The 26,661-nt window shown below is 44.5% G+C and overlaps 1 protein-coding gene across 11 annotated transcripts in view; it reads right to left on the bottom strand.

Moving 5' to 3' along the window:
- CCDC171 (coiled-coil domain containing 171) overlaps positions 1-26,661 on the bottom strand; it is a 279,688-nt gene that overhangs the window by 96,948 nt on the left and 156,079 nt on the right. For all 11 annotated transcript variants that reach the window (XM_075594761.1, XM_075594743.1, XM_075594738.1 and 8 more), the window contains 2 exons: positions 15,091-15,236; positions 12,139-12,193 (listed from right to left, as the gene is read on the bottom strand). In XM_075594761.1, the coding sequence (XP_075450876.1) occupies positions 12,139-12,193; positions 15,091-15,236 (201 nt within the window). The remainder of the gene's footprint in view (positions 1-12,138; positions 12,194-15,090; positions 15,237-26,661) is intronic.

Genomic DNA, 26,661 nt, shown 5'->3' with positions numbered 1-26,661 from the left:
TGCCCTTTTGATCGTTATTTTTCTACCAGTTCTGGTTGTGCTACGGTTCTACACAGTTGCTCTTAAAGTTTTCAGAATATCCCAGCTTCAGCACAGGTGGCTCAATCAGTCCCTGCTTCAGCGCAGGTGATTCAATCAGAGCTTGTGATGAAGCAGGGACTGGTTGAGCCACCTGTGCTAAAACTGGGATATCCTGAAAACCTGACCTGTTCGGGGGGCTTGAGGACTGGAGTTGAGAACCCCTGTGCTAAGCAGTGCACTTTCCCCCCCAAAAAGTTTAGAAAACATCTTTTACTAATGATGAACTAATCAGTGCTCTTTTTTGCCAACGTTACATGTATAAATCATACTGTACAATTACAAGAAAGGGACACTTGCAGCTCTGTGATGGGCAGACAGGCATATTTGTTCTACATTCCACGGAGGCCTACAAACTAAAGATATTTTTTGTATATTTCCCAAAAGCCTAAAACAAAAGATGTTTATGGAGTGCTAGAATATAAAAAAATCAAGGTCAGCTGTACAAAATGCAAACTTCAAAGGCTAGTTAGGTAGATTGTTGACAGTGGTTGAAGTGCCATAAAAATGTAATATATGTGCTACAAGAGGACATCCTTTTAAACATTATGACAAAACTCTTTTAAAATACCTGTGCTACAATTACAGATGTAGCAGATGTTATTCTGTTATCTACTGTATGCTTGTGAGTGTACAGTGACATCATTCTTTAAATCATTTTTCTATAAAGCTTACTGCCCTATTGGAATTGCGCTTTTCTTTTAAGTGTATTTATTTATAACATGTTTTACCAGGAAGTAATACATTGAGAGTTACAGCTCAACCCTGTTATAGCGCGATCCGCTAAAAATGCAGATTCGCTTATAATGTGGTCTAAACATGGCTCCCGATTTAAAAACACCTCCTTTCGCCGGGCGAGGACTTACCGGCATCTGCATTTCTCTCCTATCTAAGGCAGGGGAGAGCACCCAGAGCCGCAGAGAGGAAAGAAATGTAGATGCCGGTAAGTCCTTGCGCGGCAAAATTTACGCGTTACCGGTTATAACGCGGTCTCATTCCGTGGACCCAAAGGGCCGTGTTATAACGGGGTTCAGCTGTACCTCTCGTTTTCAAGTATGTCCTGGGCACAGAGTTAGGTTACAAAATAACACCGTAAATATCACATGTTCTCTCCATGGTTTTCACTAGCACTACTGTTAAATAGCTAGCCAGAGTTAACACATTGCATTAACAAGCGTAATAACGTCTGCTACGTCTATGTTACGCAAACAGACAAGGCGATAGCCATTAAAAATCCATTGACCATACTGCAAAAAGAATGGGAAGTTTAGATGTTAAAATAAAAGTAGTTGTACTTTGTGTACTTCGACCAATGCCTTAAACTGTTACCTTCTGTAAATGGTTATTTGGTTTGAAGTTTTTGATTGCTTTGTTTTGTTTTCAAAACCCGCTCTACGCTGTTTGCAAGATTCAAATGAAGGAGCAACTGTCAACACCAATGCCTCAGTAGAAGTCATGCATAATGTGGGCTTGTAAACACTACACTACCACACAAACATCATCTACGGTCTGCTGGAGGGGGAAGTTAATTTGATCCAGGACTTTTCTTTACAGTCACTAACCACCATGCCAATGCTGTGCGGTGGGAAGTGCAACATAATATGTCCCCTATGACCTGATTTCACTAACCTTGTGTTTGAGATGAACCCTCCCAGAGAAAGGAAGAAAAAAAACCCGCTCAACATATTTCACTGTCCTATTATTATTTATTATTATCATTTATTTATAACGTGCCAACATAGTGCAGTACAATATGGTTGGAGAACAAAAAACTTAAAATAACAAACATTAACATACATTGCTACAGTAGGTAAGAAGGATTCTACCTCAAGGAGCTTACAATCTATAAAGGAACGGTAAGTGGTAACATAAGGTGAATTAACTGAACAGAGGTTATACATTCAATTTACAGACATTTCATGGACAGTTAGAGTTAATAAGTGATTATGCTCAGACATGCCCAGCTTCATGTTTAGCTGCAGCAATTAAAGATGGAGACTTTAAAATAACCACTTTGTTGCTTATGCAATATTTTAACATGTCAGTTCATTCTTTCGATAGTATTTTTTGCTGTTACAGCATGAACAAATCAAATAGAATTTATTTTAATGTTTTATGAAAGTCAATAGCAGCAGTAGTTGATTTTAGAGAGTTTGACCGTTTGTTATTTGAGTGTCTTACATCTGATCTTCATTTCTGAAGAGGTTAACAGACATTCTATTATAATACTTCAATATGTTATTCATCTGCTAACTGCTCCAATGACCGTTTCCAATGACCGTTCTTAGTAAGGCAAGAGAGCAAATTTAATGCAAATCTACCTACAGTAATATGAAGTGGACGAGCATCAACTTCAGGTCAAATACCCGTTTGCTCTTACATACTTTAAAAGAGTCAATAGCTAAATAAGTGCACAATCTTAACACTCTTCAGGCAGAGAAAGGATGCTTAAGGCATTGATTCATTGTGTCGTCTTCCAGGTAAGGGGAGCGCTGCAGATCTCAGATGTGATATGTGGAGAAGAAAAATATAATGGTGCAGACAATAAAGTCAAGGTGTATCCAAAACAATAATGTGTCAGTCCCACTCACATATTTCTTCTGAAAATAGAAGGCATATCAGAGACTGATCTCTCTCTGATAGGAGCCCTTTGCAAGGAGTCTCTGACCGATGGCTGTATGTGGATGTTGGATCTTGAACGGTAAGCTGTGTGTGGTAATACCTATTACCTCCCTCTCAGGGATAAAGATAAGAAAGAAAGAAAGAACGCACAATTATATAGTATGTAGAAATTAGGTCTATTACATCTATTAAAACAAATTATTATCCACTCACATTTTCAAATGTGTAATCGTACAATGGAGAGAACCGCTGGTACACATGGGGTGTACGCCATCTGCTACTGCTGCCTCGTGCGCTTCCGCGTACGTCACGCCGACGTCACTTCCTGTGACGACTCGAGTAAGGGCGGAAGAAGCTACTAAGGATGCTCGGCTTCTGCAATCTGCCAGGACCCTCCGCGTCAGCACTCAGTGGTTCCCAAAGTGTCAGATTCTACGCATTTCGCTATGGCTTCTTCTGGAATCATCATGAAATTTGAAATTACACATTTGAAAATGTGAGTGGATTGTGCATTCTTTCTTTCTTATCCCTATCCCTGGGAGGGAGGTAAAACGTATTACCACACACACAGCTTACCATTCAAAATCCAACATCCACATACAGACATCGGTCAGAGCTTCCTTGCAAAGGGCTCCATTTCAGAGAGAGAGATGAGTCTCTGATATGCCTTCTATTTTCAGAAGAAATATGTGAGTGTGACTTTATTGTCTGCACCATTATATTTTTCTTACTTCTCCACATACCACATCTGAGATCTGCAGCGCTCCCCTTACCTGGAAGACGACACATTACATTTTGGACCTGGGCAGTCCACTCTAAGGGTGTAGAGCTGCTGCATTATATTTATTTGTTCACTATAGTCACAATTTATTCACATTGTGGTGGTAGATATTGTCACTTTAGATTTATTTCACTTGTATTTGGGTGAATCACATTTGTAGACACTTGTCACTTTCACTGCACTAGAAGCGCCCGGTACCATCTTCTTCTGATTGATTAATTGTGCCTGTACTCATTTAGCACCAGCAAATTCTTATTAATTAAGGGCTAAATATATAAATGATAAGGACATATGCAAAGACATAGTAAATGCTGAATATTTGCAAAAGTGCTTATAGATTTGATTTGCTTTTTGGGATGTTTTGGAGGGAGTTGTGCGTTAAAGGTGCCGTTCCACTAAGTGGGGGTGAAGAAATCATGTATAAATCGGTCTAAGACCGTTGGCCGCGACAGGTTCCGCGACCACTACAAGTCACCGGGGGCAGGTCACCGCTTGACATTTCGCTGCCCCCATAATTAACTTGTTTTAATGTCCCACGCGGGCACCTCGAGTCCCGAACCGCCTGCAAGCCGCTCCAAGCCGCTACTCCATTTTTAAATGTTCAGCGTGAGGCATTTAAATATGGAATGTCGGAGTGGGTCCCCGGAGCTGAAATTAATGGGGTTCACCTGCTTTAATTAGGTGACAACTGTTAAAACAGGCAGAGAGGATGTTACATGTCTAAGTGCACTTAATTGCAACTCCAACACATACGACTGCATCTACAACGAATAAAGAAATGGTGTGTGCTTGAATGCCTCTAAAAATAAAGTAGTAGAAAATACATAGTAAAATGTACTGTACTGTGTATGCCTTACTCAGTGAAGTATATCTAAAATGAAGCAATAGCCTCCAAGGTTTTTTAACTCCCATTGAAGGCATTGTATAATGGACCTGGGAAAATATTAGTGATGACACACTAGAACGCTATAGAGAGTTGTCATCAGCCAGCCAGTTATGCTAACACCTCTTTAGTAGCTGAGACAACCAGGCAAAGTGCGAGGACAAAACACAGTCACTTCAAAATGTCTACCACATGCTATCAGAAGGAAACACTGAAAGAGAAAGGGCCTACTACTGCTCAGCATGCCTCACTCTCAATTGTAGTGGCTTTAAAAGAAGGATTGATAATTTTATATATATATATATACACACAGTATATATAATCATTAATTACATAGGTGAAACGGAACAGGGGCTGAACAAGAGAATGAATCTACATCGCCAAAGCATCAAACGGGGAACAAGAGACAGTCCTGTCGGCGAACATTTCTCTGACTCTGGCCACAAGATGAACGATCTGAAGGTGGCCATACTCAAAGGTAATCTTATAACACCGAAAGAGAGACGTTGCATGAATACAAATTTATGCAACTGTTCGGGACACTTAGCGATGGCCTAAACCGAGACCGAAGTTTTATGAGTCACTACTGACACGAGAGAACTCTCTTCCCATGAGTGCTAAAGGCCATGTCTATACAATACATACTGCGCTATATGTACAGTTGTGTGAATAAGAAAGTACACCCTCTTTCAATTCTATGGTTTTACATATCAGGACATAATAACAATCATCTGATCCATAGCAGGACTAAAAATTAGACAGAGACAGACAGAGAGAGGGAAAGTGGGAAAGAGAGACTATTTTTGTCTCAAGTCCCTTCTCCAACAAGCTTTTATGCAAATGAGGAGACATACCTGTGAACATCTCTCTCTTGCTCTCACATAATTTGCACGGTTGACTGATAGCCCTACCACAGGAATATCAAATGTCAATATAGACATAATTCCTCCCCCCCCCCCCAATACCACAATATTATCATATCAATACAGTATATTGCCCACGTTAATTGCAGCTTCAGGGACCCCCTGCACCCTAAGATACTTACCTCTGTAGGGGGTTCTGGTAGCAGCTCTGCAGGTTTAAATGTCCCGGTCACGTGGACCAATAGGAAGCCACAAGGGATGATGTTAGTTTCCTATTGGCCCGCGTGACGCGGGAGCTTTAAATTTGCCATTTCTATAGCCGCACATAGCCCAGCCAGAGCTTCTACTGGCACCCCCTATGGAAGTAAGTATCTTGGAAAGCAGGTAATCCCCGGAGATTAAATTAACGCGGTTCAGCCCTTGAGACCCTCTGCTTGAATCCTAAAACACTGAGAAAAAAAAAAAGAAAGCAGGATTGCAGCTTTTATAACTGGGAGTTGAGTCGCGTTTCAAAGTTTTCCAGTGTCAAAACTGGTGCAGCTTTTGAGCCTGGAAACACAACCCTCACTTAGTAAGAAAATTGCACGAATGTAACTAACCTAAAATTACAGATGGGAGCAGTAACATCACAACAGCTTGCATTGATTTACAGACCAGCTTCAGTGCAATGTATTTTAGAGAAGAAGAGGTTAACATTTTCAAAAAGGAAGTTATTAGTAAAAGTGCAAATAAAAAGCATGCTGTGTACTACATTATACGATTTCGAACACGCCATCAATTCTACATTTTTCCACCGGTGCAGTTAAGCAAACAAATAAGGGCTTTCCTGTTATGTCTAACTTGGAGAAAACGTGTGACAAATGTAAGGAAGAGCAGCTAAAGAGCGCTCCTGAGAATATGCATAACACATTTGTTAGTTTGTACAATGAAACACTAGAAGCTGAAACTTTCCCTTCATCCACCAAACAGGTAATGAATGAAAGAGAAGTGGGAAACAAAACAGTCTTCAAACCGCAGAGGCAAAGTACTCTAGGTGTATGTGTGAGAGGCTATACTAAGGGCAGAGGGGAGTAGGCGGATTACTTTCCACACTCCATCAATTCTGGTCCGTGTGCCGAGGCTGTTAACTAGGGTGTGAATTGTGATTTTATTTTGGTGTGAATTAAGTGTCTACCAGGAACTGAGCCAAGACCACCCACTCGGTTAGACAGGATTACGAAATGCCTTACAGTACAGTACGGGCTGCGTTCATTTCAACTAAGTATTGGCATGACGCCTTTCTAACTTTGTCATATCTTCTCTGTAAAGACACAATCAAATAAAAAGATTGATGGGTAAGTAAATGTCAGATTTGTTGAATGCAAACTTTTTGGATCACTGATATTACGACATTCAGATCAAATCCTTCCGGTTATTAGCGTTAGGCATCAGCAAATCTGAAGCATTCGTCAAATAAGTACACCACTAACTCTTAGTTAGTGTATACAGTATGACCAATCAGTGAACTTGAAGGTATGTGTTTTTTGTTCCTTTCTATGAAATCTTGGTGTAAATTGTTTTTGGGAAAGCTTGAAAACAGCTACAATTAGAATCAAGGCTGACACAGCCCTAGATGTGACTTCTGATCATTGCAATTTGGTAATCTGTGTAGCTGTTGCCACAGTTCGGTCTAAACTCACAACTAATCTCTGATGAAAGCAACAACTAATTGAATTCATGACATTTGTTCAAGGAGCAATTCATGCACTTTTTAAATTATTCTGTGAAGCAGGGGGTCTCCGGAGCTGGACCCCATTCATTTCAACTCTGAGGACCCCCTGCTTCCCGAGATAGAGACCTCCAAAGGGGGTGCCATAATCTCAGGAAAGTTTAAAGCTCCCGCGTCACGTGGGCCACTAGGAAGCTGAAGCTGATGATGTCCTGGCTTCCTATTGGCACACAGGAGCTTTGAAACTTCGCCATTACTCAAACCCTGCTTGCTGAATGGAGCGGCTGCGGCAACCCCTACGGAGGTCTGCATCTCCGTAAGAAGGGAGTCCCCATAGCTGAAATGAATACAGTTCAGCTCCGGAGACCCCCTGTTTCAATCCTATGTTTAAAAAAATTAAATATTCACAAAATACAATTGCAGCTTGTCAGGAATCGGCGTTCTCCGCGCTCCCCACACAGAGCACCCTCTCCCCTCAGGGATTCCCTGGACAAACAAAACAATCCTGCCTTACCGGCCTCCGCGGCTCCCCGCCCCTGCCGCCGTCGCGGGATCACTCCCCTCGGCGATTCTTCTGCTCAGCGCCGGGCGCGCGCACACCCTCCCGCACGCACACCTGCACCATCCACTGGCTCGGTCCACGCATTACGGAGCGCGCTCATTCTGCACACTCTTCTTCCGTCATCCGGACCTCAGGCTCCGCCCCCACACGGGCATACTCAGGTTACCAACAAGACTCACCTGGCCTGTTATGCCTGCACCAATCTGCAGTGTCTCCCTGTAGCTCTTCCTGTCCCGCCTCCGTTCCTAATTGGACCTTCCTGCTTTATCTAGCTCCTCTCTGCTCTCAGTCTTTGCTCGACATAGTCTCTGTATAGAAGTACTTCTGGATGCTCTCAGTGTTTTCACAGGTTCTGACGTGCCTTGTACGACTACCCCCTCTGGCTCTCGATCTCGGCACTCCTTGGACAACGCTCACTCTGGTAACCCCTAGAACACGGCTTGAACTACGATCTATCTCCGCTCCCCACTCCCTGACCTCGGCAAGGCATTCTTCACTCTATCTCTACAACCGGTACCGGCAAGTATTATCTACCTTACTACACCTGGCCTGGCAACACTTTATACCACACTCCGGACACGCTCCCTTTGCTGCGGGTGCGTGTATTACCACTTCCCCCTTCAGCTAAGGGGACGGGTCTGGTCTGCGGGCAGCACCGGCGTAACATTATGTCGAGCCCACAAGACGCAGACCAGACCGAACTTCAACAGTTCTCTCCAATCTGCTTCAGCAAAACCAGGCCATGGCGGATCAAATTGTGGCACTTACACGCCAGGTCGCAGTACTCTCAGACCAAGTACCGACCGCGACCTCGCCAGATGTAAGCCCCCACTCCGCAAGCGCAGTTAGCAGCTCCGATGTAAGGATTCCTCCCCCCAAGCCTTATGCAGGTGAACCGCAAGAATGTAGGGGTTTCCTAAACCAGTGTGAGGTGCAGTTTGAAATGGCCCCCAATCTCTACTGGTCGCAAGAAGGTAGCCTACATTTATAACCTCCTCACTGGCAGCGCCCTGGCTTGGGCTTCCCCGGTTTGGGAGCGACGTTCTGACCTTACCCAAGATTACCCGGCAATTAAAGCCGAGTTCCAAGAAGTATTCGATTCCCCCGCTCGTCGGGAGATGGCATCTGTTTCTCTCCTCCAGATCACTCAGGGACGGCGAATGGTGACACAATATGCTGTGGAATTTCGGACTCTAGCAGCCGAGACTAACTGGGGACAAGAGGCTCTCGTCTCCGTATTCTGGCAAGGCCTGGCAGATCCCATCAAGGATGAACTCTCGCCAATCCAGGCCGGATCAATTGGAGGTCCTCATTGATTTGGCCGTCCGAGTGGATCAACGTATCCAGGTACGCCGCTCAGAGCGTCAGCGCACTCGCTTCCATAACTTTCAAGTTCCGTTCTCTAGTACTCCCAGCAGCATTCCTGCTCCCCCAAGTGCCACCACACCTCTTCGTCCTGCACTGGAGTTGCCAGAGCCAATGCAATTGGGGGTACAACGCATCCGCACACCGATACGGCAGTTCCGCCACGCCGGGGGATTGTGTTTCTACTGCGGATCCATGGAGAATCTGATTCGGGAGTGTCCACTGCGTCCGGGAAACGGGAACACCCAGTGAGTACAGAGGGGCTCTCTCTGGGTGTAATGTCTCCACGTCCCCTTCATAAAGGTGAACTCCCTAAGAAACTTACATTTCCAGTCTCCCTTTCAGGCGATAAGTTCCAGACTTCTACCGCCGCTTTCATTGACTCAGGAGCTGGAGGAAACTTCGTGGACCTTGAATTCGCCAGGTTAAACCGCATACCGCTCGTGAGGAGGAAGGTTCCCATCGCACTCGTCGGTATCGATGGACGTCCTCTTACCCCGGCTCACATCTCCCTAGAGACGGTCCCCTTGCTTCTGTCCTCACATCTGCACAAGGAGATCTTAGTTCTCGATGCCATTCACGCTCCTGGGATACCCATCACCCTTGGTCTTCCTTGGCTACAGCTTAACAATCCTCTCATTGACTGGACTTCATCGGCTCCCATCTCCTGGAGGCCGAGGTCAGGCGAGACTCATCAACTGCTGGCCAATACCTCTGTTCCCGAAGTTATTCTACCTTCTGTTTACCATCAATTCCGGGACGTTTTCAATAAGGTACAGTCAGACCTTTTGCCGCCACACAGGACTTACGATTGTCCGATCGATCTGGTTCCAGGTTACTCCCTACCCAAGTCCAAGACCTACCCCTTGTCGTTACCAGAATCACGCTATGGATGAATATATCCAGGAGAATCTCAAGAAAGACTTTATTCGTCACTCCAATTCCCCAGCAGGGGCTGGGTTTTTCTTCGTCAAGAAAAAGGACGGGTCGTTGAGGCCTTGCATCGATTACAGGGGTTTGAACCACATAACTATTAAAAATCATTACCCCCTTCCCCTTATTACCGAACTGTTCGATAAATTACAGGGGGCCAAGATTTTTTCCAAGTTGGAGCTACGTGGTGCCTATAACCTGGTGCGCATCAGGAAGGGGGATGAATGGAAAACGGCCTTTAACACGCGTAGTGGACACTACGAGTATCTTGTAATGCCTTTCGGCTTATGTAATGCCCCGCTGTCTTCCAGGATTTCATCAACGACGTCTTTCGTAAGGTACTCAATATTTTTGTTATAGTATACTTGGATGATATCCTGATTTTTTCCAAAGATCTCCAGGACCATATACGCCACACCTCCTACGTCCTTTCCCGTGTCCGTGTACACCATTTGTGCACCTTTCATCAGCTCTTCTCCGTTCCTGGGGTACATAATTTCCGATGAGGGGTTTATGATGGACTCCGGTAAACTTCAAGCAGTCACTGAATGGCCAAAACCCAATTATCTCAAGGCCATACAACGTTTTTTAGGGTTCGCTAATTACTATCGTCATTTTTCTACTATTGTGGCACCCCTCACTGCGCTCACCAAAAAAGGAGCTGATCCTTCTGCTTGGTCATCCGAGGCCATCTCCGCCTTCGAGACACTCAAGGAAGCTTTTATATCCGCACCTATTCTCCGTCATCCCAACATTGAACTTCCCTTCGTCCTGGAGGTCGACGCTTCTGATTGCGGTGCTGGAGCCGTTCTTTCTCAGAGACCCACGCCCCAAGATAAGTTACATCCGTGTGCATATTTTTCCAAGAAATTCTCATCCGCCGAGAGGAACTATGACGTGGGTAACAGGGAACTTCTGGCCGTGAAGATGGCAAGGTAATGAAGTTGCCTGTAATTGCATTTTTTATGCATCTGATTCATGCCGGGGGTCTCCGGTGGTGATATTAATGGGTATCCACTCCGGAGTCTCCAGACATGAATCAGATGCAGTAAAAATGCATTCTTTTTCTAAGTGCCGTCTCGCTGCTTATCGGCAGCTTCTCACCACCTTCTTGCCAACTTTTCCTGGTGAGACGATTAGGAGAGGAAATCTCCATTCTAGAGCGCCGATTAGCCTCGATAAGCTAATCGTAGCTACTAGAATAGCGCGAGTTTGACAAGTTGACGATAAGCGGCTTGTCACTGCGCGTTTGCCGATTTTTTTTTCTGCAACAAAAATTTGCCGAAAGCTCTCTTATCGTCGACTTATCGGGGCTCACTGAATAGCAGGCTTTTTATGGCGATAAGTGGCTTATCGCTGCTTACTGCATGAGGCCCTAAGTTGTATTTCCGAACTAATGTTAAAGTAACAATGTCCCCCTCCCTAAACACCTATCTGAATTTAACTCTGCGTTAAATTATCATTAAATTATTTTCCATTCTCTCTGCATGTACTGTACAGTGCTTCCGCTGCAGCTAGGGATTCTGGGTAATGACACGCAAATGAACACAGTGTCGCCTTTATACCTGCTGAATTACACAGCTTTTCAGCACAGCCTGAATTAAAATGCATAGCCAGTAAAATCTACTCAGACCGCTGTTTCCAGCTGTTGGGTCTAATCAGTGCGAGGTTAAACTGGTTTTTAAAAATAAAAACTGCATTGGAAAGGGCAACAAGAGTAAATGGACGCAAGAGGACTACTGCGTTAAATGGCTATAGCTGCTGCGAAAAAAAACCCATACAACACATGTGGATCGCAGTAAAAATGGAGGTCTCCATTATGTTCTCTTCTGTCATGGTTTACATTTTGGCACCACCGGTTCAAGTTTTTAAAAATAAGTTACTGTGGAAGGCCGACAAAACTATGTATGTACTACATTATATGTTTCTGAACTGGTCGTATATTCTATGTTTTTCCATGGCAACAGGTAAACAAAAAAAAGATTTGCATGTGCGGTTTTCTTAGATGGCTGCTTATAACGGATAAAATGATAGGGGTAGGACAAAGTAAGGGGAGAGCATCCCATGATGTCAGGGAGGTGGCATGCTTTTTACAATGTCTTGAATCACAAAATGTATGGGCCCATATTTACTAAGCAGGGCTATTCCATAAGACACCTTCCGGCAACGGAATACACCTTATGGCAGAGTACTGCTAAATTAATATGCCCCATAATGCTATTTATTCATTTTCAGGCAGTGATAGCGAACACAAACAAATAATTGGTGCTTATATAATTAAAAACCTTTTTTTATTGGCAGGAACACACAATACAAATATTTATAGTGACTAAAAATGATTACCTTGTGAAGGACAACTTCAACAGATTTCATATGATTGGTCAGGATTTCTTTGTCTCTGTAAAAGTAAAGATGATACAATCAACCGGTGTTTCAAAATGTCACTGTCACAGCTTGTACAACAACCATTCAGCTTTGCTTTGACCTTCCTGTTCTTGTTTACAGAAGTACAACCATGTCAATTCCCCAATATTCAATTGAACCAAATGCAGTGTTCGCCTACAGAACAGATAACAAGCAGACATGACAAACAGAGGGGATTTGGTTTATACAGGCTTGTGGTAAATATCTGTGGATTTCAGACATATCAGAGATTGCAGTAGAGATAACTCGCATAACACAAATACTTTATAAATAATGTAAATATGTGTTTGTTTAATTGTATTTGTTCCTCAAACTTTAATCAGCTGAAAGTCAACATGTGACAGATTTCTCCGATTGCTGGAATTTTGTTTTATTGTCGCTATTTTAGTCTTCAGATATGACAGTGATACACATGTACTGTAGCAAATAGGGTTTATGTTCAAAATTCATTTTCTTTACTTCTATTGAGGCAAGACACCTGGGACTAGGTCTGCTAGGCAGGAACACAACAACCAAATGACTTCAACATGTCAATAAAGTCCTTATTGGTTAAGCACCCCTTAATACATAATATCCTAGATATTTAATGTTACTCTGGGTATTTTGTATTTTGCATGGGTACATTTTTTATTCTATATTTTTAAATGTATTTTTTTTTTTTTTTTTCAAATTCCACTTTATTCAAAATGTAGATACAATCACTTGTACTAGAGAATTCACCAAGGACAATAATGAATATTGAGGAATCATTTCATAAATTAATCTTCCTGATGTTTAACATTGGCAATTTGTCTCAGGTGAATCTTACCCACTATGCCCTAATTCAGTGTTTCCCAACTCCCATCCTCCGGGAACCCCAACAGGTCAGGTCTGAAGAATATCCCCGCTCCAGCACAGGTGTTTCAATCAGCGGCTCAATCATTTTGACTGAGCCACCTGTGCTGGAGCGGGGATATCCTTAAGACCTGACCTGTTGGGGTTCCCTGAGGACTGGAGTTTGGAAACACTGCCCTAATTTGTTGAAGTCTGCTTATCGGGAACCTATAGCTCTTGATTATTGTAGTTCAACCTAAACATTTAGTTGAATCTGCTTCCACTAAATAACATGAGCAGTTTACCAGTTTCTTTCACCCAAAAATCTTCTTTAGTGTGTCTTAAAGAGTTTAAATTTAGGTATAACTAATTAAGTAGAAATAGCTGTGTTAGTCCAGTTGCAGAGTAAATGAGTACTTCAGTATTAGGTAATACCTTTTTTATTTGGACTAACAATAGATATTGTCAGTATTGCGGACCTGAGGAAGAGAGAACACTCAAAAGATTGTCATAATATCTATTATTTATCCAAATAAAAAAAGTTATCACCTAATACAGAAGTACCCAATTTAGGTATAGAATTAAGTGTGGTAATACAAAATTACACTTTCATCCCTACTAATTTTAGATCTGGACATTAATTAACTTCCCTGATCAACAGGTTTCCCCTTTTCCCACAAACACAACTTAACCCTTGGAGATGATCCATGATATTGGGGCAACATCATGTGAAGTGGGCCCATTGGAGCCTTAGGGAGTTGCCCCATCATTGACATTTGCTTGTTTGTAGGGGACATCGGTACAGTACCTTTGCACTCAGTGAGCTGAGATTGCTTCTCTGGGTGGAAGAAGGTGAGGACTTCCTCTTCTGTTTCTGACGTTTGGGGTAATTCGCCATCAGGTTATCACTACACTAGCGAACACATAACATAGAATGCCCTTCTTACCCACAAGGGGTTGGCCTGAGTGGTTTCACAATTTTTTGCAATTCCAACATTTGTAGGTCTTCACCTTTAGCAGCAAAATTACTACCGTATTATTCCATTGAGCAGGGTAAATATGTAAAGCTACCAAATTACTGAGACACTCAACTGGGGCAGGATTACGTGAGCCAGCATTATACTGTACCATGTATAGCAATATCCTATACAATAGCGTACAATAACAAAGGAGGGAGTAGGTTGTATGATACCTTTTATTGATATCTGATGAAGAACCCCGAGAGGTTCAAATGCTTGTAACATATCAACTACTTGTTGGTCCAATAAAAGGTATCATACCACTCCCTCTACCACTATTGTTATTCTATTACATGGAACAAAGGGTCAACATGGATACACACCCTTCGTTGCCTTCTATACAATAGACGGAGTAGTGGCTGCTCAGAAAATGTAATGTGATATTTTATTTGATAGAAAAAATATAGTTTGGGTGATTTTTAACACATTTTTATCCAGATTCACTAAAGGATGCTAAGCTTTAGCACACCTTAACTCCCATCCATATGGGTCTTAATCTTTTCTGCAGGCCTATAAAAACGGTTACTGTTCCAGGTGAATCAAGATGCTTTGGGAAGAAGCTCTATATAGAAGATATAGTAAACGCAACATTACTTTGCTCCCAATAATATTTCTTTTGAGATACTTAATAAAATGGAGGTGACTTGTATGTTATGATTAAACTACCATGTTTTGACTATAAATATTAATATTGGTTGCACAGAATATCAATACTGGAACCAGATATATAGGAAAGACTGGAATTAATTTGACCAAATGTGCTTGTAACACACATTTTGTAAACAGGCAGGGAAATGCTAATTGCAGGATTTGGGTTGAGGGCAGTATTGCTGAAGTTTCTCCATAACACACACTTCAGTTTATCAAGCTGGGGAGTTGCCTTGCTAAGGTTTTATCCGTGAGTTTTCAAAGGATATCAAAAGGCATCTGTACTTTTGTTTTGTAAGGTTGCGCTATCCTGAGCTAAAGCCCTCCACATGAAAGTACAAATTGATCTCTTGTCTGTTTTAAGTGATCTCCCCAAGGTCCCGGTGCTCACTTTGCTGCCATGCGCAGGGCACTCTCTGCATTGTGGATGCTCTCCTCCAGCCGACGCCTGTCCTGCTCCAGCTGGGAAAGTTGCCTATTGAGCTGACGCAAAGATTGATCTTTCCTTCGCAGCTCTATCTTAGCCTCGGAGATACTCTGCAAGCAGACAGAAAAAGAAGTAGTAGAAATAAAATAAAGCGCAGTTACTTGTCAATGGTACTTCTATTTATGCCATGGGCTATTAAACAAAGAAGAATACAGACTGACTGTGAAGTGGTTGTGGGCAAATATGCACTCAGGTTTCACAAATGCTCTACCAAAAGTTTTTTCATGTATTGCCACTTTGCTGCTTGGAGCAGTTCAGCTGCTGCTTATCTCATTGATTCTATCTGTAAAGTATTATTTCTCCCTTTCATGCTGTGGCTACTTTACAGTATGCATAGATTAAGGTTATACCTGCTGGCATCAAACTAACACAAGAGCACAATTAACTTCAAACTTGGAGTTTGTTGGCTTTCTTAAGAAGTATATTCCCACAGCCAAACTGAACTGACAGTGTGATATGTTTCATACAGTATCCTAACAGTGCCATTAGGTCACTGTGGTGCTAAATAACTTTTTGGTAGTCGTCTTATATATAGCACTGACAAGGTATGCAGCGCTGTGAATCAATAGTGGTGTCATGTCTACGAAATCAAATCAAGAACAATAGATTGAAACCTTTAACTAAATCATAGCCGTACATAAAAGCCATCTTTAACCTTAGTTTGTAAGCATGGTGAGCAGACACAGGGGAGAACTATCATTTTCTCCAGCTACTTCCTTCCTGTGATATCAGTGTGTGCCAAAGAAGAGGTTGCACAGGTAAATCTAACTTTTCTCTCCCTACTGATCTTTATTAACTCTCTAAAGGGGATGGGGTGGGCTAAACGTAAACACTTGATTCACAAGCATTGCCTGAGGCCCCGATTAGAAGAAATATGTTCTCTGGAAATGAAGATAGAAAAATGCCAGTTTGATTTAAGTATGATTACATTTGATGAAGGAAACATATATTGTGCGTATGTATGTCTTTATTTATATAGCGCCATTAATGTACACAGCGCTTCACAGCAGTAACATACGTGATCTTCATATAAATAACAAATAATATAAACACATAAAGGGGAAAAGTGCTTCAGACATGAAAGTAACATTTAGGAAAAAGAGTCCCTGCTCTGAAGAGCTTACAATCTAGTTGGTTGGTAGGAAGAATGTACAGAGACAGTAGGCCAAGTTTTATGTATGAGGTGTTAATGATCAGCCATGGAGCTACTCATATGCTTCCTTAAGCAGTTGTGTTTTGAGGTGGGTCATAACAGTGGATAGAGAGGGTGCTAGTCGGATATTGAGGGGAAAGGCATTCCAGAGGTTTGGGTCAGTCAGTGAGAAGGGTTTAAGGCGGGAGATGACTTTAAAGGCGATAGAGAGAAGACATCCTTGAGCAGAACCTAAGAGTCAGGATGGTGTATAGCGAGAAATTAGGGCTGAGAAGTAAGGAGGAGCAGAAGAGTGTAAAGCTTTAAAAGTGAGGAGGAGAATTGAGTGTGTGATCCAGTATTTGAAATGAAGCCAGGAGAGGGATTTCAGCAGGGGAGACACTGAGACAGATTTCGTAAATAGTAGAGTGATTCTGGCAGCAGCGTCTAGGATAGATTGTAGGGGAGACAGGTGAGAGGCAAGAAGGCCAGACAGCAGCAGGTTACAGTAGTCAAGACGGGAGAGAATGAGGGTCTGTGTCAGAGTTTTTGCAGTCGAACAACAGAGGAAAGGGCGTATCTTGGTAATATTGCGGAGGAAAAAAACGACAGTTTTTTGCTACCGTTTGAATGTGAGAAGAGAATGTGAGAGAGGAGTCGAGTGTGACCCCTAGGCAGTGTGATTGGGCTACTGGATAAATGATAGAACTTCCAATAGTAATGTGGAAGGAGGTAGTAGGGCCAGGTTTGAGAGGAAGTATGAGGAGCTCTATTTTTGCCATGTTAAGTTTAAGTCGGCGGAGGGCCATCCAGGATGATATAGCCAAGAGAAAATCAGAAACTTTAGACTGTACAGCAAGTCTAAGGTCAGGGGTAGAAAAGTACATTTGTGTGTCATCAGCATAGAGGTGATATTTGAACCCAAGAGATGTGATTAGGTCACCCAGAGAGAAAAGGGAAGGGGTCCCAGGACAGAGCCCTGGGGTACTCCCACAGAGATTGATAGAGGAGGAGGAGGTGTTAGCAAAAGAGACACTGAACGTATGATGGGAAAGGTAAGAGGAGATCCAGAATAGAGCTTTGTTACGAATGTCAAGAGTATGGAGAATGTGAAGGAGAAGAGAGTGAATCTTTATGAAGTTGCCCATCGCTAAAAAAACCAGCCTGATCAGAATGTATGATTTTTAGGAGGCTATCTCCCAATTTTATAATCCTGGTTCCTTGAGGAAATATGATGCTAGGAATCAACATCTTCCAAATCTCTACCCGTTGCTTTGGAATTACTATTATAAACAGATTTGAAATAGCGAGGACTATGGCCATAAAATATTATTGAAATAACCTACAAGGATTGGTGAGATGTGTCAGTTCAATGCTTGAAAAAAATTCTGCCGGGTTGCCATCAGGACTAGGAGTTTTTAAATTTTGTAGGTGGTTAATTACGAGTTCTATTGCCCTTAATTTAACAGTTTATTTAAACGCTCCTTATATAGTACGTTTCATTGATATTTATGGGTGAGACAAATATTCCCAACATTACTCTCTTTAAGAAGATTGACAGGGATTTAGGAATATACATTTTTAAGAATTGCTTAATAGTATTTGCAATTTTAACTGGGCTGGTACTGTAGTTCTTTGTCCAGAAATATCTTTGAGTGCAGGAATGAAAGCATTTGCAGTTCATGAACAAACTAGGTTACTCAATGGTTTCCTGTATTTATTCCCAATGCTACAGAATTTATCATATTAAAATAATCAGTATCATATATTAATTCCAGCAAGATATCTACGCAAAAGATTGAAAGGCCTCCTTATTTTGTCCCATTGTTTTAAAATGAACATAGAAGTCTGAAACTTTTTTTTATTGTAGGCGAGATAGTTTTTTCTGGATCATTTTTCTATTTTTATAAGTAGGGTCATATTTCACCATGTAACAGTGACTTAGCAGAATTCCAAAAGACAGTAGGACTAGTCCTCTGTTGCTCTCTCTAAAATATACTGAAACCACCATTCAGTAGTGTAGCTAGACATGTGCAGGCCCCCGGTCAAAAAAAAATTCAGGGCCCCATTAATACTGACTGCTCCTCTCTCTCATCATCCCTCCTCCTCATCATCTCTCCCCCTCCTCCTCATCACCATCTCTCCCACTCATCGTCACCATCACTAGCTCTCCCCCTCATCAGCTCTCCTCCCATCATCAGCTCTCTCTGCCCCTCATCAACTCTTTCTGCCCCTCAGCTCTCACTCTCTGCCCCTCAGCTCTCACTCTCTCTCTCTGCCCCTCAGCTCTCTCCATGCACCTCAGCTCTCTCTCTCTCTGCCCCTCAGCTCTCTCTCTCTCTCTCTGCCCCTCAGCTCGCTCTCTCTCTCTGCCCCTCAGCTCGCTCTCTCTCTCTGCCCCTCAGCTCGCTCTCTCTCTCTCTCTGCCCCTCAGCTCTCTCTCCCATGCATACTTTTGGCAGAAGGAGGTGATGATCAGAGGAGCAGCCGGTAGAGGTGTGGAGTTGAGCTCTGGCAGCAGACACCTGAAGTAAGAAAGACTCCTGGGTCAGACCGCTAGAGGGCGATCCTCCCATACCGTTCTGCTCTACTTGTGCCGACTCCTCCACCGGCATCCTTTAATGCCGGAGGCCTACCACCGCATACCATCTCCCCTTATCTGTCTCTACAGGAGGGGGGGGGGAAAGAGGACAGCCCCCCCCCCCGGGATTTGCCTGGGCTATAGCTACGCCCCTGCCACCATTGATCAAGAAGAGCTGTGGACAGTTCATTTTTCTAGAACGCCGCCACCGTGCTTTGTTAACATAAGTCAGCGCTGAGCTTCTTAGTGTGGGGAGGAAGGGGAGGTTTGTGTATCAGAGAGCAGGTGGGATCGAGACGCGAAGTGTGGGGGAGGGACCAAAGTGGAGTGCTACAGAATTCTGCCCACCACTGGCCTCAGTATTTCAGGGGATGGGGTATTAGTGTGTGTCTGTGTGCCAGCCTGTGTCTGTGCCAGTGTGTGTGTGTGTTACAGTTACACACACCTGATGAAAGGTCCATATGGGACCTGAAACTTTGTTATTCCACTGTTCTTGGCTGTCACATTAAATGGAGAACGTCATTATAAACTTGTGAATAGAGCTCTACTTTGTATTATTTCTGTCTTTTAGGAGACCAGCACTTTGAAGAAATTGTTTGTCTGTGTTGTGTTGGCTGCACAAGAAAGTTTATCCTCGTCTGAAGTGGTTTCCCCGCATTTTGGAATTGTAAAGATACACACTGTCATACAGAGCCACAAATAGGAGAGAGGAGAGGTGGGGGGGGGGGGGGGGAAGGGGCTAGAACTGCCGCACCCTTCCACTGCAGCTCAACAAAACTTTGGCTCCTAAAAATTCTGTTGGGTGCCTACATTTTTACAATTTTTGTCCATCCTTGTCACATGACCCATATTGCCAATGTCCAACCCTGGATAAGTCTAGGATAGAGAAAAAAGCAAAAATAGTTTGAGAGTATCCCAAACGGAACAGTGCGTCAAAAAAGCCTCATACATAGCAATGGGCAGAGAAATACATGAGTGTTGCAAAAAACATTATTTAGTAGCGATTGAATGTTGTTTCACATGTAGAAAATGAAGCATAGTCCCTGTAAGTGAAACCTCTAATTCAGCGGTGAGCAAAGTGGGGGGGGAGGGGGGTGAGACTCTGCGGGGGGCGCAGGGTTTACAGAGGCCCAGCGCACGCTTCCCGAAGGCATTAAAATGAATGCTGGAGGAGCTGCAATGCCTCTGTAAACCTTACTTACCTTGATTCAGACACTCCTGGTGATGCGTAGCCATGGCAACGCGGAGACAAATGACGGCACTGGGTCATGTGACGTCACGTTGCCATGACAACGTGACGTCATGACGCCAGAATCAAGGTAAGAGGGGGGCGCGAGGAGAGGGGGAAAGCCAGCAGGGGGGCGCAGGGGGAAAAGGTTACGCGCCCCCTGCTCTGTCAGGAATCGGCGTTCTCCGCACTCCCCACACAGAGCACTCACTTCCCTCGGCGATTCCTATGCTCAGCGCCGGGCGCGCCCACGCCCTCCCGCGCGCACACCTGCACCATCCACTGGCTTGGTCCACACGTGTACACGAGTTACGGAGCGCGCTCAGTCTGCACACTCTTCTTCCCGTCCCCCGGACCTCAGGCTCCGCCCCCGCAAGCCGCACGGGCATACTCAGGTTACCAACAAGTCTCACCTGGCCTGTTATGCCTGCACCAATCTGCAGTGTCTCCCTGTAGCTCTTCCTGTCCCGCCCCCGTTCCTAATTGGACCTTCCTGCTTTATATAGCTCCTCTCTGCGCTCAGTCTTTGCTCGACATAGTCTCTGCATGGAAGTACTTCAGGATTCTCTTAGTGTTTTCACAGGTTCTGACACGGCTTGTACGACAACCCCCTCTGGCTCTCGATCTCGGCACTCCTTGGACAATGCTCACTCTGATACCCCTCGAACCCGGCTTGGACTACGACTACGACTACGGAACTTCTTTAACCGGTACCGGCAAGTATTGCTAGCAAACACCACCTGGCCTGGCAACGCCTAATTCACCACACTCTGAACACGCTCCTTCTGCTGCGGGTGTGTGTTCCTATACGTCCCCACCTCAGAATAAGGGACGGGTCTGGTCTGCGGGCAGCACCGGCGTAACATTATGTCGAGCCCACAAGACGCAGACCAGACTGACATGGCCTCCATGATGACGGCCATGTATCAACAAGTCCAGACCCTAACGGACCAAATGGCTCTTCTCACTCAACAGGTACAGGACATTTCATTTCAGGCACCACCTGTTGCCGCACCGCCATTATCGCCAGAACCAGTATCCGCTGCGACCTCGGGCCCGGAGATCCCGGCACCTAAACCGTATGCGGGGGATCCGCACGCCTGCCGCGGTTTCCTCAATCAATGCGAGATCCAGTTTGAGATGGCGCCGCAGCAGTATTCCACTGGTCGCAAGAAAGTGGCGTATGTTTACAGCCTGCTTACAGGGAAAGCGCTGGCATGGGCCTCCCCAATTTGGGAACTACGTCCCGATATCACCCGCGACTACGCAGCCTTTAGACAAGACTTTCGACAGGTCTTTGATATCCCCGCACGCCAAGAAACTGCCTCTGACTCTTTGCTTGAGCTTTCTCAGAGACGTCGTTCAGTGGCCCAGTACGCCTTGGAGTTCAGGACCATAGCAGCTGAGACACGGTGGGGCCAGGAGGCTTTGGTCTCAGTCTTCTGGCGAGGCTTAACGGATTCCGTGAAGGACGAGCTCGCCTCACAAACCAGGCCAGGGCTACTGGAGGAACTCATCTCCCAAGCCAATCGAGTGGATCAGAGCCTTCAGGTACGCCGTAACAAAAAACAGATAAAGTGCGCAAATTATTATGTCTATTGATTAACCCCTTCACCTCCGTGTATTAATTAAATAACAAAATACAACCTCTAAATCGATGGGTGACCTGCAGCTATATGAACAGGGGCAAACCCCTAGGCAACTGAAACACAAGAAAGACAAAAGCGCAAAAGTATAGTGAAGTTTGTAAAAATGGGTGAATATAATTTTAGGGTATAATATCTGCGTACATCAGGTTAGTAGGTATAAAGCATTTCATGTGCAATACATGAGTTTACCAACGCCGCACTGCCGCCTCCAGACTTTGGGAACTCTCTCTCACAGCATCCAGGACAAACTGTCTCAATTGTAGTTGGAAACCTCCACTGCGGTGCTGTATCTTGGTCAGTCTCCTTCCCCGATCGCTGAGGTTATAGCTGCTCCTTCTCGGGTCTGTTTTCCAGCTGCCACTGTGTCTCAGCTCACTTCGGCAGTAGTTCACGTGTCCCGCGGGGTTTGCGACCGGCCGCAAAGGGAGGTGGTGCCGTAAAGCGCGATCTTAGCTTTACTGCAATTTGCCGAATGCAGTTTTTTTTGTGAGAAGTCAGTCCAATGCAGGAAAAATCACACAGAGTGTGGGGATAAGGTCCTAGGACTTATTAAAATCTTTATCCAACGCGTTTCGAAGCATAGGCTTCTTCTTCAGGGATGAAGAAGAAGAAGCCTATGCTTCGAAACGCGTTGGATAAAGATTTTAATAAGTCCTAGGACCTTATCCCCACACTCTGTGTGATTTTTCCTGCATTGGACTGACTTCTCACAAAAAAAACTGCATTCGGCAAATTGCAGTAAAGCTAAGATCGCGCTTTACGGCACCACCTCCCTTTGCGGCCGGTCGCAAACCCCGCGGGACACGTGAACTACTGCCGAAGTGAGCTGAGACACAGTGGCAGCTGGAAAACAGACCCGAGAAGGAGCAGCTATAACGGCAGCGATCGGGGAAGGAGACTGACCAAGATACAGCACCGCAGTGGAGGTTTCCAACTACAATTGAGACAGTTTGTCCTGGATGCTGTGAGAGAGAGTTCCCAAAGTCTGGAGGCGGCAGTGCGGCGTTGGTAAACTCATGTATTGCACATGAAATGCTTTATACCTACTAACCTGATGTACGCAGATATTATACCCTAAAATTATATTCACCCATTTTTACAAACTTCACTATGTGCTTTTGCGCTTTTGTCTTTCTTGTCCTTCAGGTACGCCGCCTGCAGCGCCAGCTTCCCCGATTTATGCCCTTCCGTGCTCCTTCTCCCAGATTCTCTCCAACCCCAGGACCTGCCGTCTCCCCGCTACCCGCTCTGGAGGCTCCTGAGCCGATACAACTTGGAGTCCAGCATTCCCGGACACCGATGCAGCAAGCTCGCCAAGTCGGTGGATTATGTTATTACTGCGGATCCTCCGAGCATCTGGTCCGTGAATGTCCACTACGCCCGGGAAACTACCGAACCCAGTGAGTACGAAGGAGCACTCCCTGGGTGATAAATTTCCTTGTCCCCTTTCCAGGAAGGAACTTCCCAAAAAATTGACCATTCCCGTTTCTCTCTCGGGTCCTACCTTCCGCACCTCCACTGCGGCATTTATCGACTCCGGCGTGGGAGGAAATTTCATGGACCAAACCTTCTCTAAACAGAACCAGATTCCACTCATTAGGAAAAGTCTCCTTGGTTGGGATCGACAACCGTCTGCTCACCCCACCATACATTGCCTTGGAGACTTGCCCCATCACCCTTTCCTCTCACTCCCACGAGGAGACCTTGGCCTTTGATGTAATCCACGCTCCCGGAACTCCGGTCACTCTCGGCTTACCTTGGTTGCAGAAGCACAATCCTCTCATCAACTGGACATCCCGAGAACCTATTACTTGGAGGTCAAGGTCAGAGGATCCATCTCCACCAGCCATACTTCCGCCTCGACTGCTGGCCAATACCTCTGTTCCTGAGGTTATTCTACCTTCTGTTTACCACCAATTCCGGGTCGTTTTCAATAAGGTACAGTCAGACCTTCTGCCGCTACACAGGACTTACGATTGTCCGATCGATCTGGTTCCAGGTTACTCCCTACCCAAGTCCAAGACCTACCCATTGTCATTAACGGAATCTCACGTTATGGATGAATATATCCAGGAGAATCTCAAGAAAGGCTTTATTCGTCACTCCAATTCTCCAGCAGGGGCTGGGTTTTTCTTCGTCAAGAAAAAGGACGGGTCCTTGAGGTCTTGCATCGATTACAGGGGTTTTAACCGCATAACTGTTAAAAATCGTTACCCCCTCCCCCTTATTACCGAACTGTTCGATAAATTACAGGGGGCCAAGATTTTTTCCAAGTTGGATCTACGTGGTGCCTATAACCTGGTGCGCGTCACGCGTAGCGGACACTACGAGTATCTTGTAATGCCCTTCGGCTTATGTAATGCTCCCGCTGTCTTCCAGGATTTCATAAACGACGTCTTTCGTAAGGTACTCAATACTTTTGTTATAGTATACTTGGATGATATCCTGATTTTTTCCAAAGATCTCCAGGACCATATACGCCATACCTCCTACGTCCTTTCCCGTCTCCGTGAACACCATTTGTACGCCAAACTGGAGAAGTGCACCTTCCATCAGCCATCTACTCCGTTCCTGGGGTACATCATTTCCGATGAAGGTTTTATGATGGATGCCGGTAAACTTCAAGCAGTCACCGAATGGCCAAGACCCAATTCTCTCAAAGCCATACAACGTTTTTTTAGAGTTCGCTAATTACTATCGTAAGTTTATACGGAGTTTTTCTACCATCGTGGCACCTCTCACTGCGCTCACCAAAAAAGGAGCTGATCCTTCTGCTTGGTCATATCAGGCCATCTCCGCCTTCAAGACACTCAAGGAAGCTTTTATATCCGCACCTATTCTCCGTCATCCCAACATTGAACTTCCCTTCGTCCTGGAGGTCGATGCTTCTGATTGCGGCGCTGGAGCCGTTCTTTCTCAGAGACCCACGCCTCAAGATAAGTTACATCCCTGTGCATATTTTTCCAAGAAATTCTCATCTGCCAAGAGGAACTATGACGTGGGTAACAGGGAACTTCTGGCCGTGAAGATGGCTCTTCAAGAGTGGAGACACCTGCTGGAGGGGTCGAAAGAGCCGTTTACTATTCTCACGGACCACAAGAACCTTCTTTACATAGAAAATGAGTGACGCCTTGGTCCACGACAGGCTCGTTGGGCTCTTTTTTTCTCTCGATTCGATTTTCACCTTTCCTATATCCCCGGGACCACACAAATAATCAAAAGATTATACACAGCCCCCTATAGTTGCACTCAAGGTAGGTGACAAAATGAATATAATGTCAATTCAACATTGGCTAGATAATAGCCAGATCCTGGTATAGGATACATTACCAAAAGGTCACACTGAAATGTAAAAATAAAAAAACTTTAATAGTATATGCTGTAAAAACCGACGAAACACTATAAAAATGCACAACAGTGCATGAATAAAATCCCCAAATGTGTTTGGTCACGGTACTATATGAACACAATATGTTTCAAATATAGCTGATAGTGGAACAAACGCTATATATAAGGCTGCAAGGTAGATAATACAGGTATCCTCAATTGAAATGGATTCTGCAGTGTTGCAATACACCCAGCAAAACCTCTATAAGTAACCACAGTATATAATAAACTTGGTCTCTTTGGGGTCCTTAGACCAGCTCAATGGGGTCAGGATAGACAGAGGATACTTGCAATGCCCACATTGAAAGTAATATATCCCTGGTAACGTAGATCCCTGCTGCAAGATAGAATATACAGGTATCCTCAACGAAAAAGGATTCTGCAGTGTTGTAATAAACCCAGCAATAATTCTATAGGTAACCACAGTATATAATATAGCTTGGGCTCGATGAGGACCTTTAAACCAGCTTAAATAGGGTCAGGGTACACAGAGGATACTAACAATGCCCGCGTTGAACGTTATATATCCCAGGTAAAGCACACCGCTGGTGCGCAATAACATATCCCTGGAAAATGTGATCAACGCAGGACCCAATAGGGTACAATACGACCTGATAATCGTGAATCTCGTGCAGCCGTTTAGCTCCGTGTACAATCAGGAGCTGCCGTTACTCCAAAGCACAAGCCGCGCATGCGTCAACGTGATGACGTCACGGCGTTCCCCGACGTACGTTTCACACGTCACCACGCGCTTTCTCAAGGGGGAGGAGTAGGTAGCATGTAACATCGAGTAGTGAAACCTTTTGTACCCTCCCTGGAGGGGAGGGACAGGTGACGTATGCCTAATTAGTATTAAAGGGGCATAACAGACACATATGTAGTCGTCACATAACGAAAAGGAATCGGGGGAGAGGGGGGGGGAAAGGGAGGAAGGGGAGAACCTGCCGTAAGAGCAGAGACTGAAACAGTCACTGGATATCAGGATTGCAGAATGGAACAGATAATAAAATACAGCAAGAAGATGCCCCAAAATAACAAAGTAGCTTAAACACTAGCCTGTAGTGGTAAATGCAGGATAAATGCTAAGGGTCAAACAGTGTGTATTGTAGGAATAAACTCACTATTTAAACCTGCAAGGCATATGAATGATGCACATGAAGGGGGTCAGTAGATGTAATACAGACTAAAAATAGAGATGGAATAGAGCCTAAAAAGTCAAAACGACTCCTTCTACGCTAGAAATTAATATATCTATATACCGGGATCCCTCTAACCCTATGTAAGGAAGGAGGAAAAGATGAAGCCCTCATTAAGGCCATGAGGTGCCAGTGTATTAAGATAATGGATCCAACGGCATTCATGCTGGCGTAACTTAGTGTCCCAGTTGCCCTTACGTGGGCCACAGGGTATATGAGATATGCCAATGAACCTTAGGCAAGAGGAATCCCCAAGATGTGCATCATTAACATGTCTTGCCACTGGTGTGTCTAATTTGTTA

The sequence above is a fragment of the Ascaphus truei genome, chromosome 1 (assembly GCF_040206685.1).
Source record: "Ascaphus truei isolate aAscTru1 chromosome 1, aAscTru1.hap1, whole genome shotgun sequence".
NCBI classification, from domain to species: domain Eukaryota; kingdom Metazoa; phylum Chordata; class Amphibia; order Anura; family Ascaphidae; genus Ascaphus; species Ascaphus truei.
The sequence above is the reverse complement of the archived record's forward strand: the minus strand, read 5'-3'. Positions and strand labels throughout refer to the sequence as shown.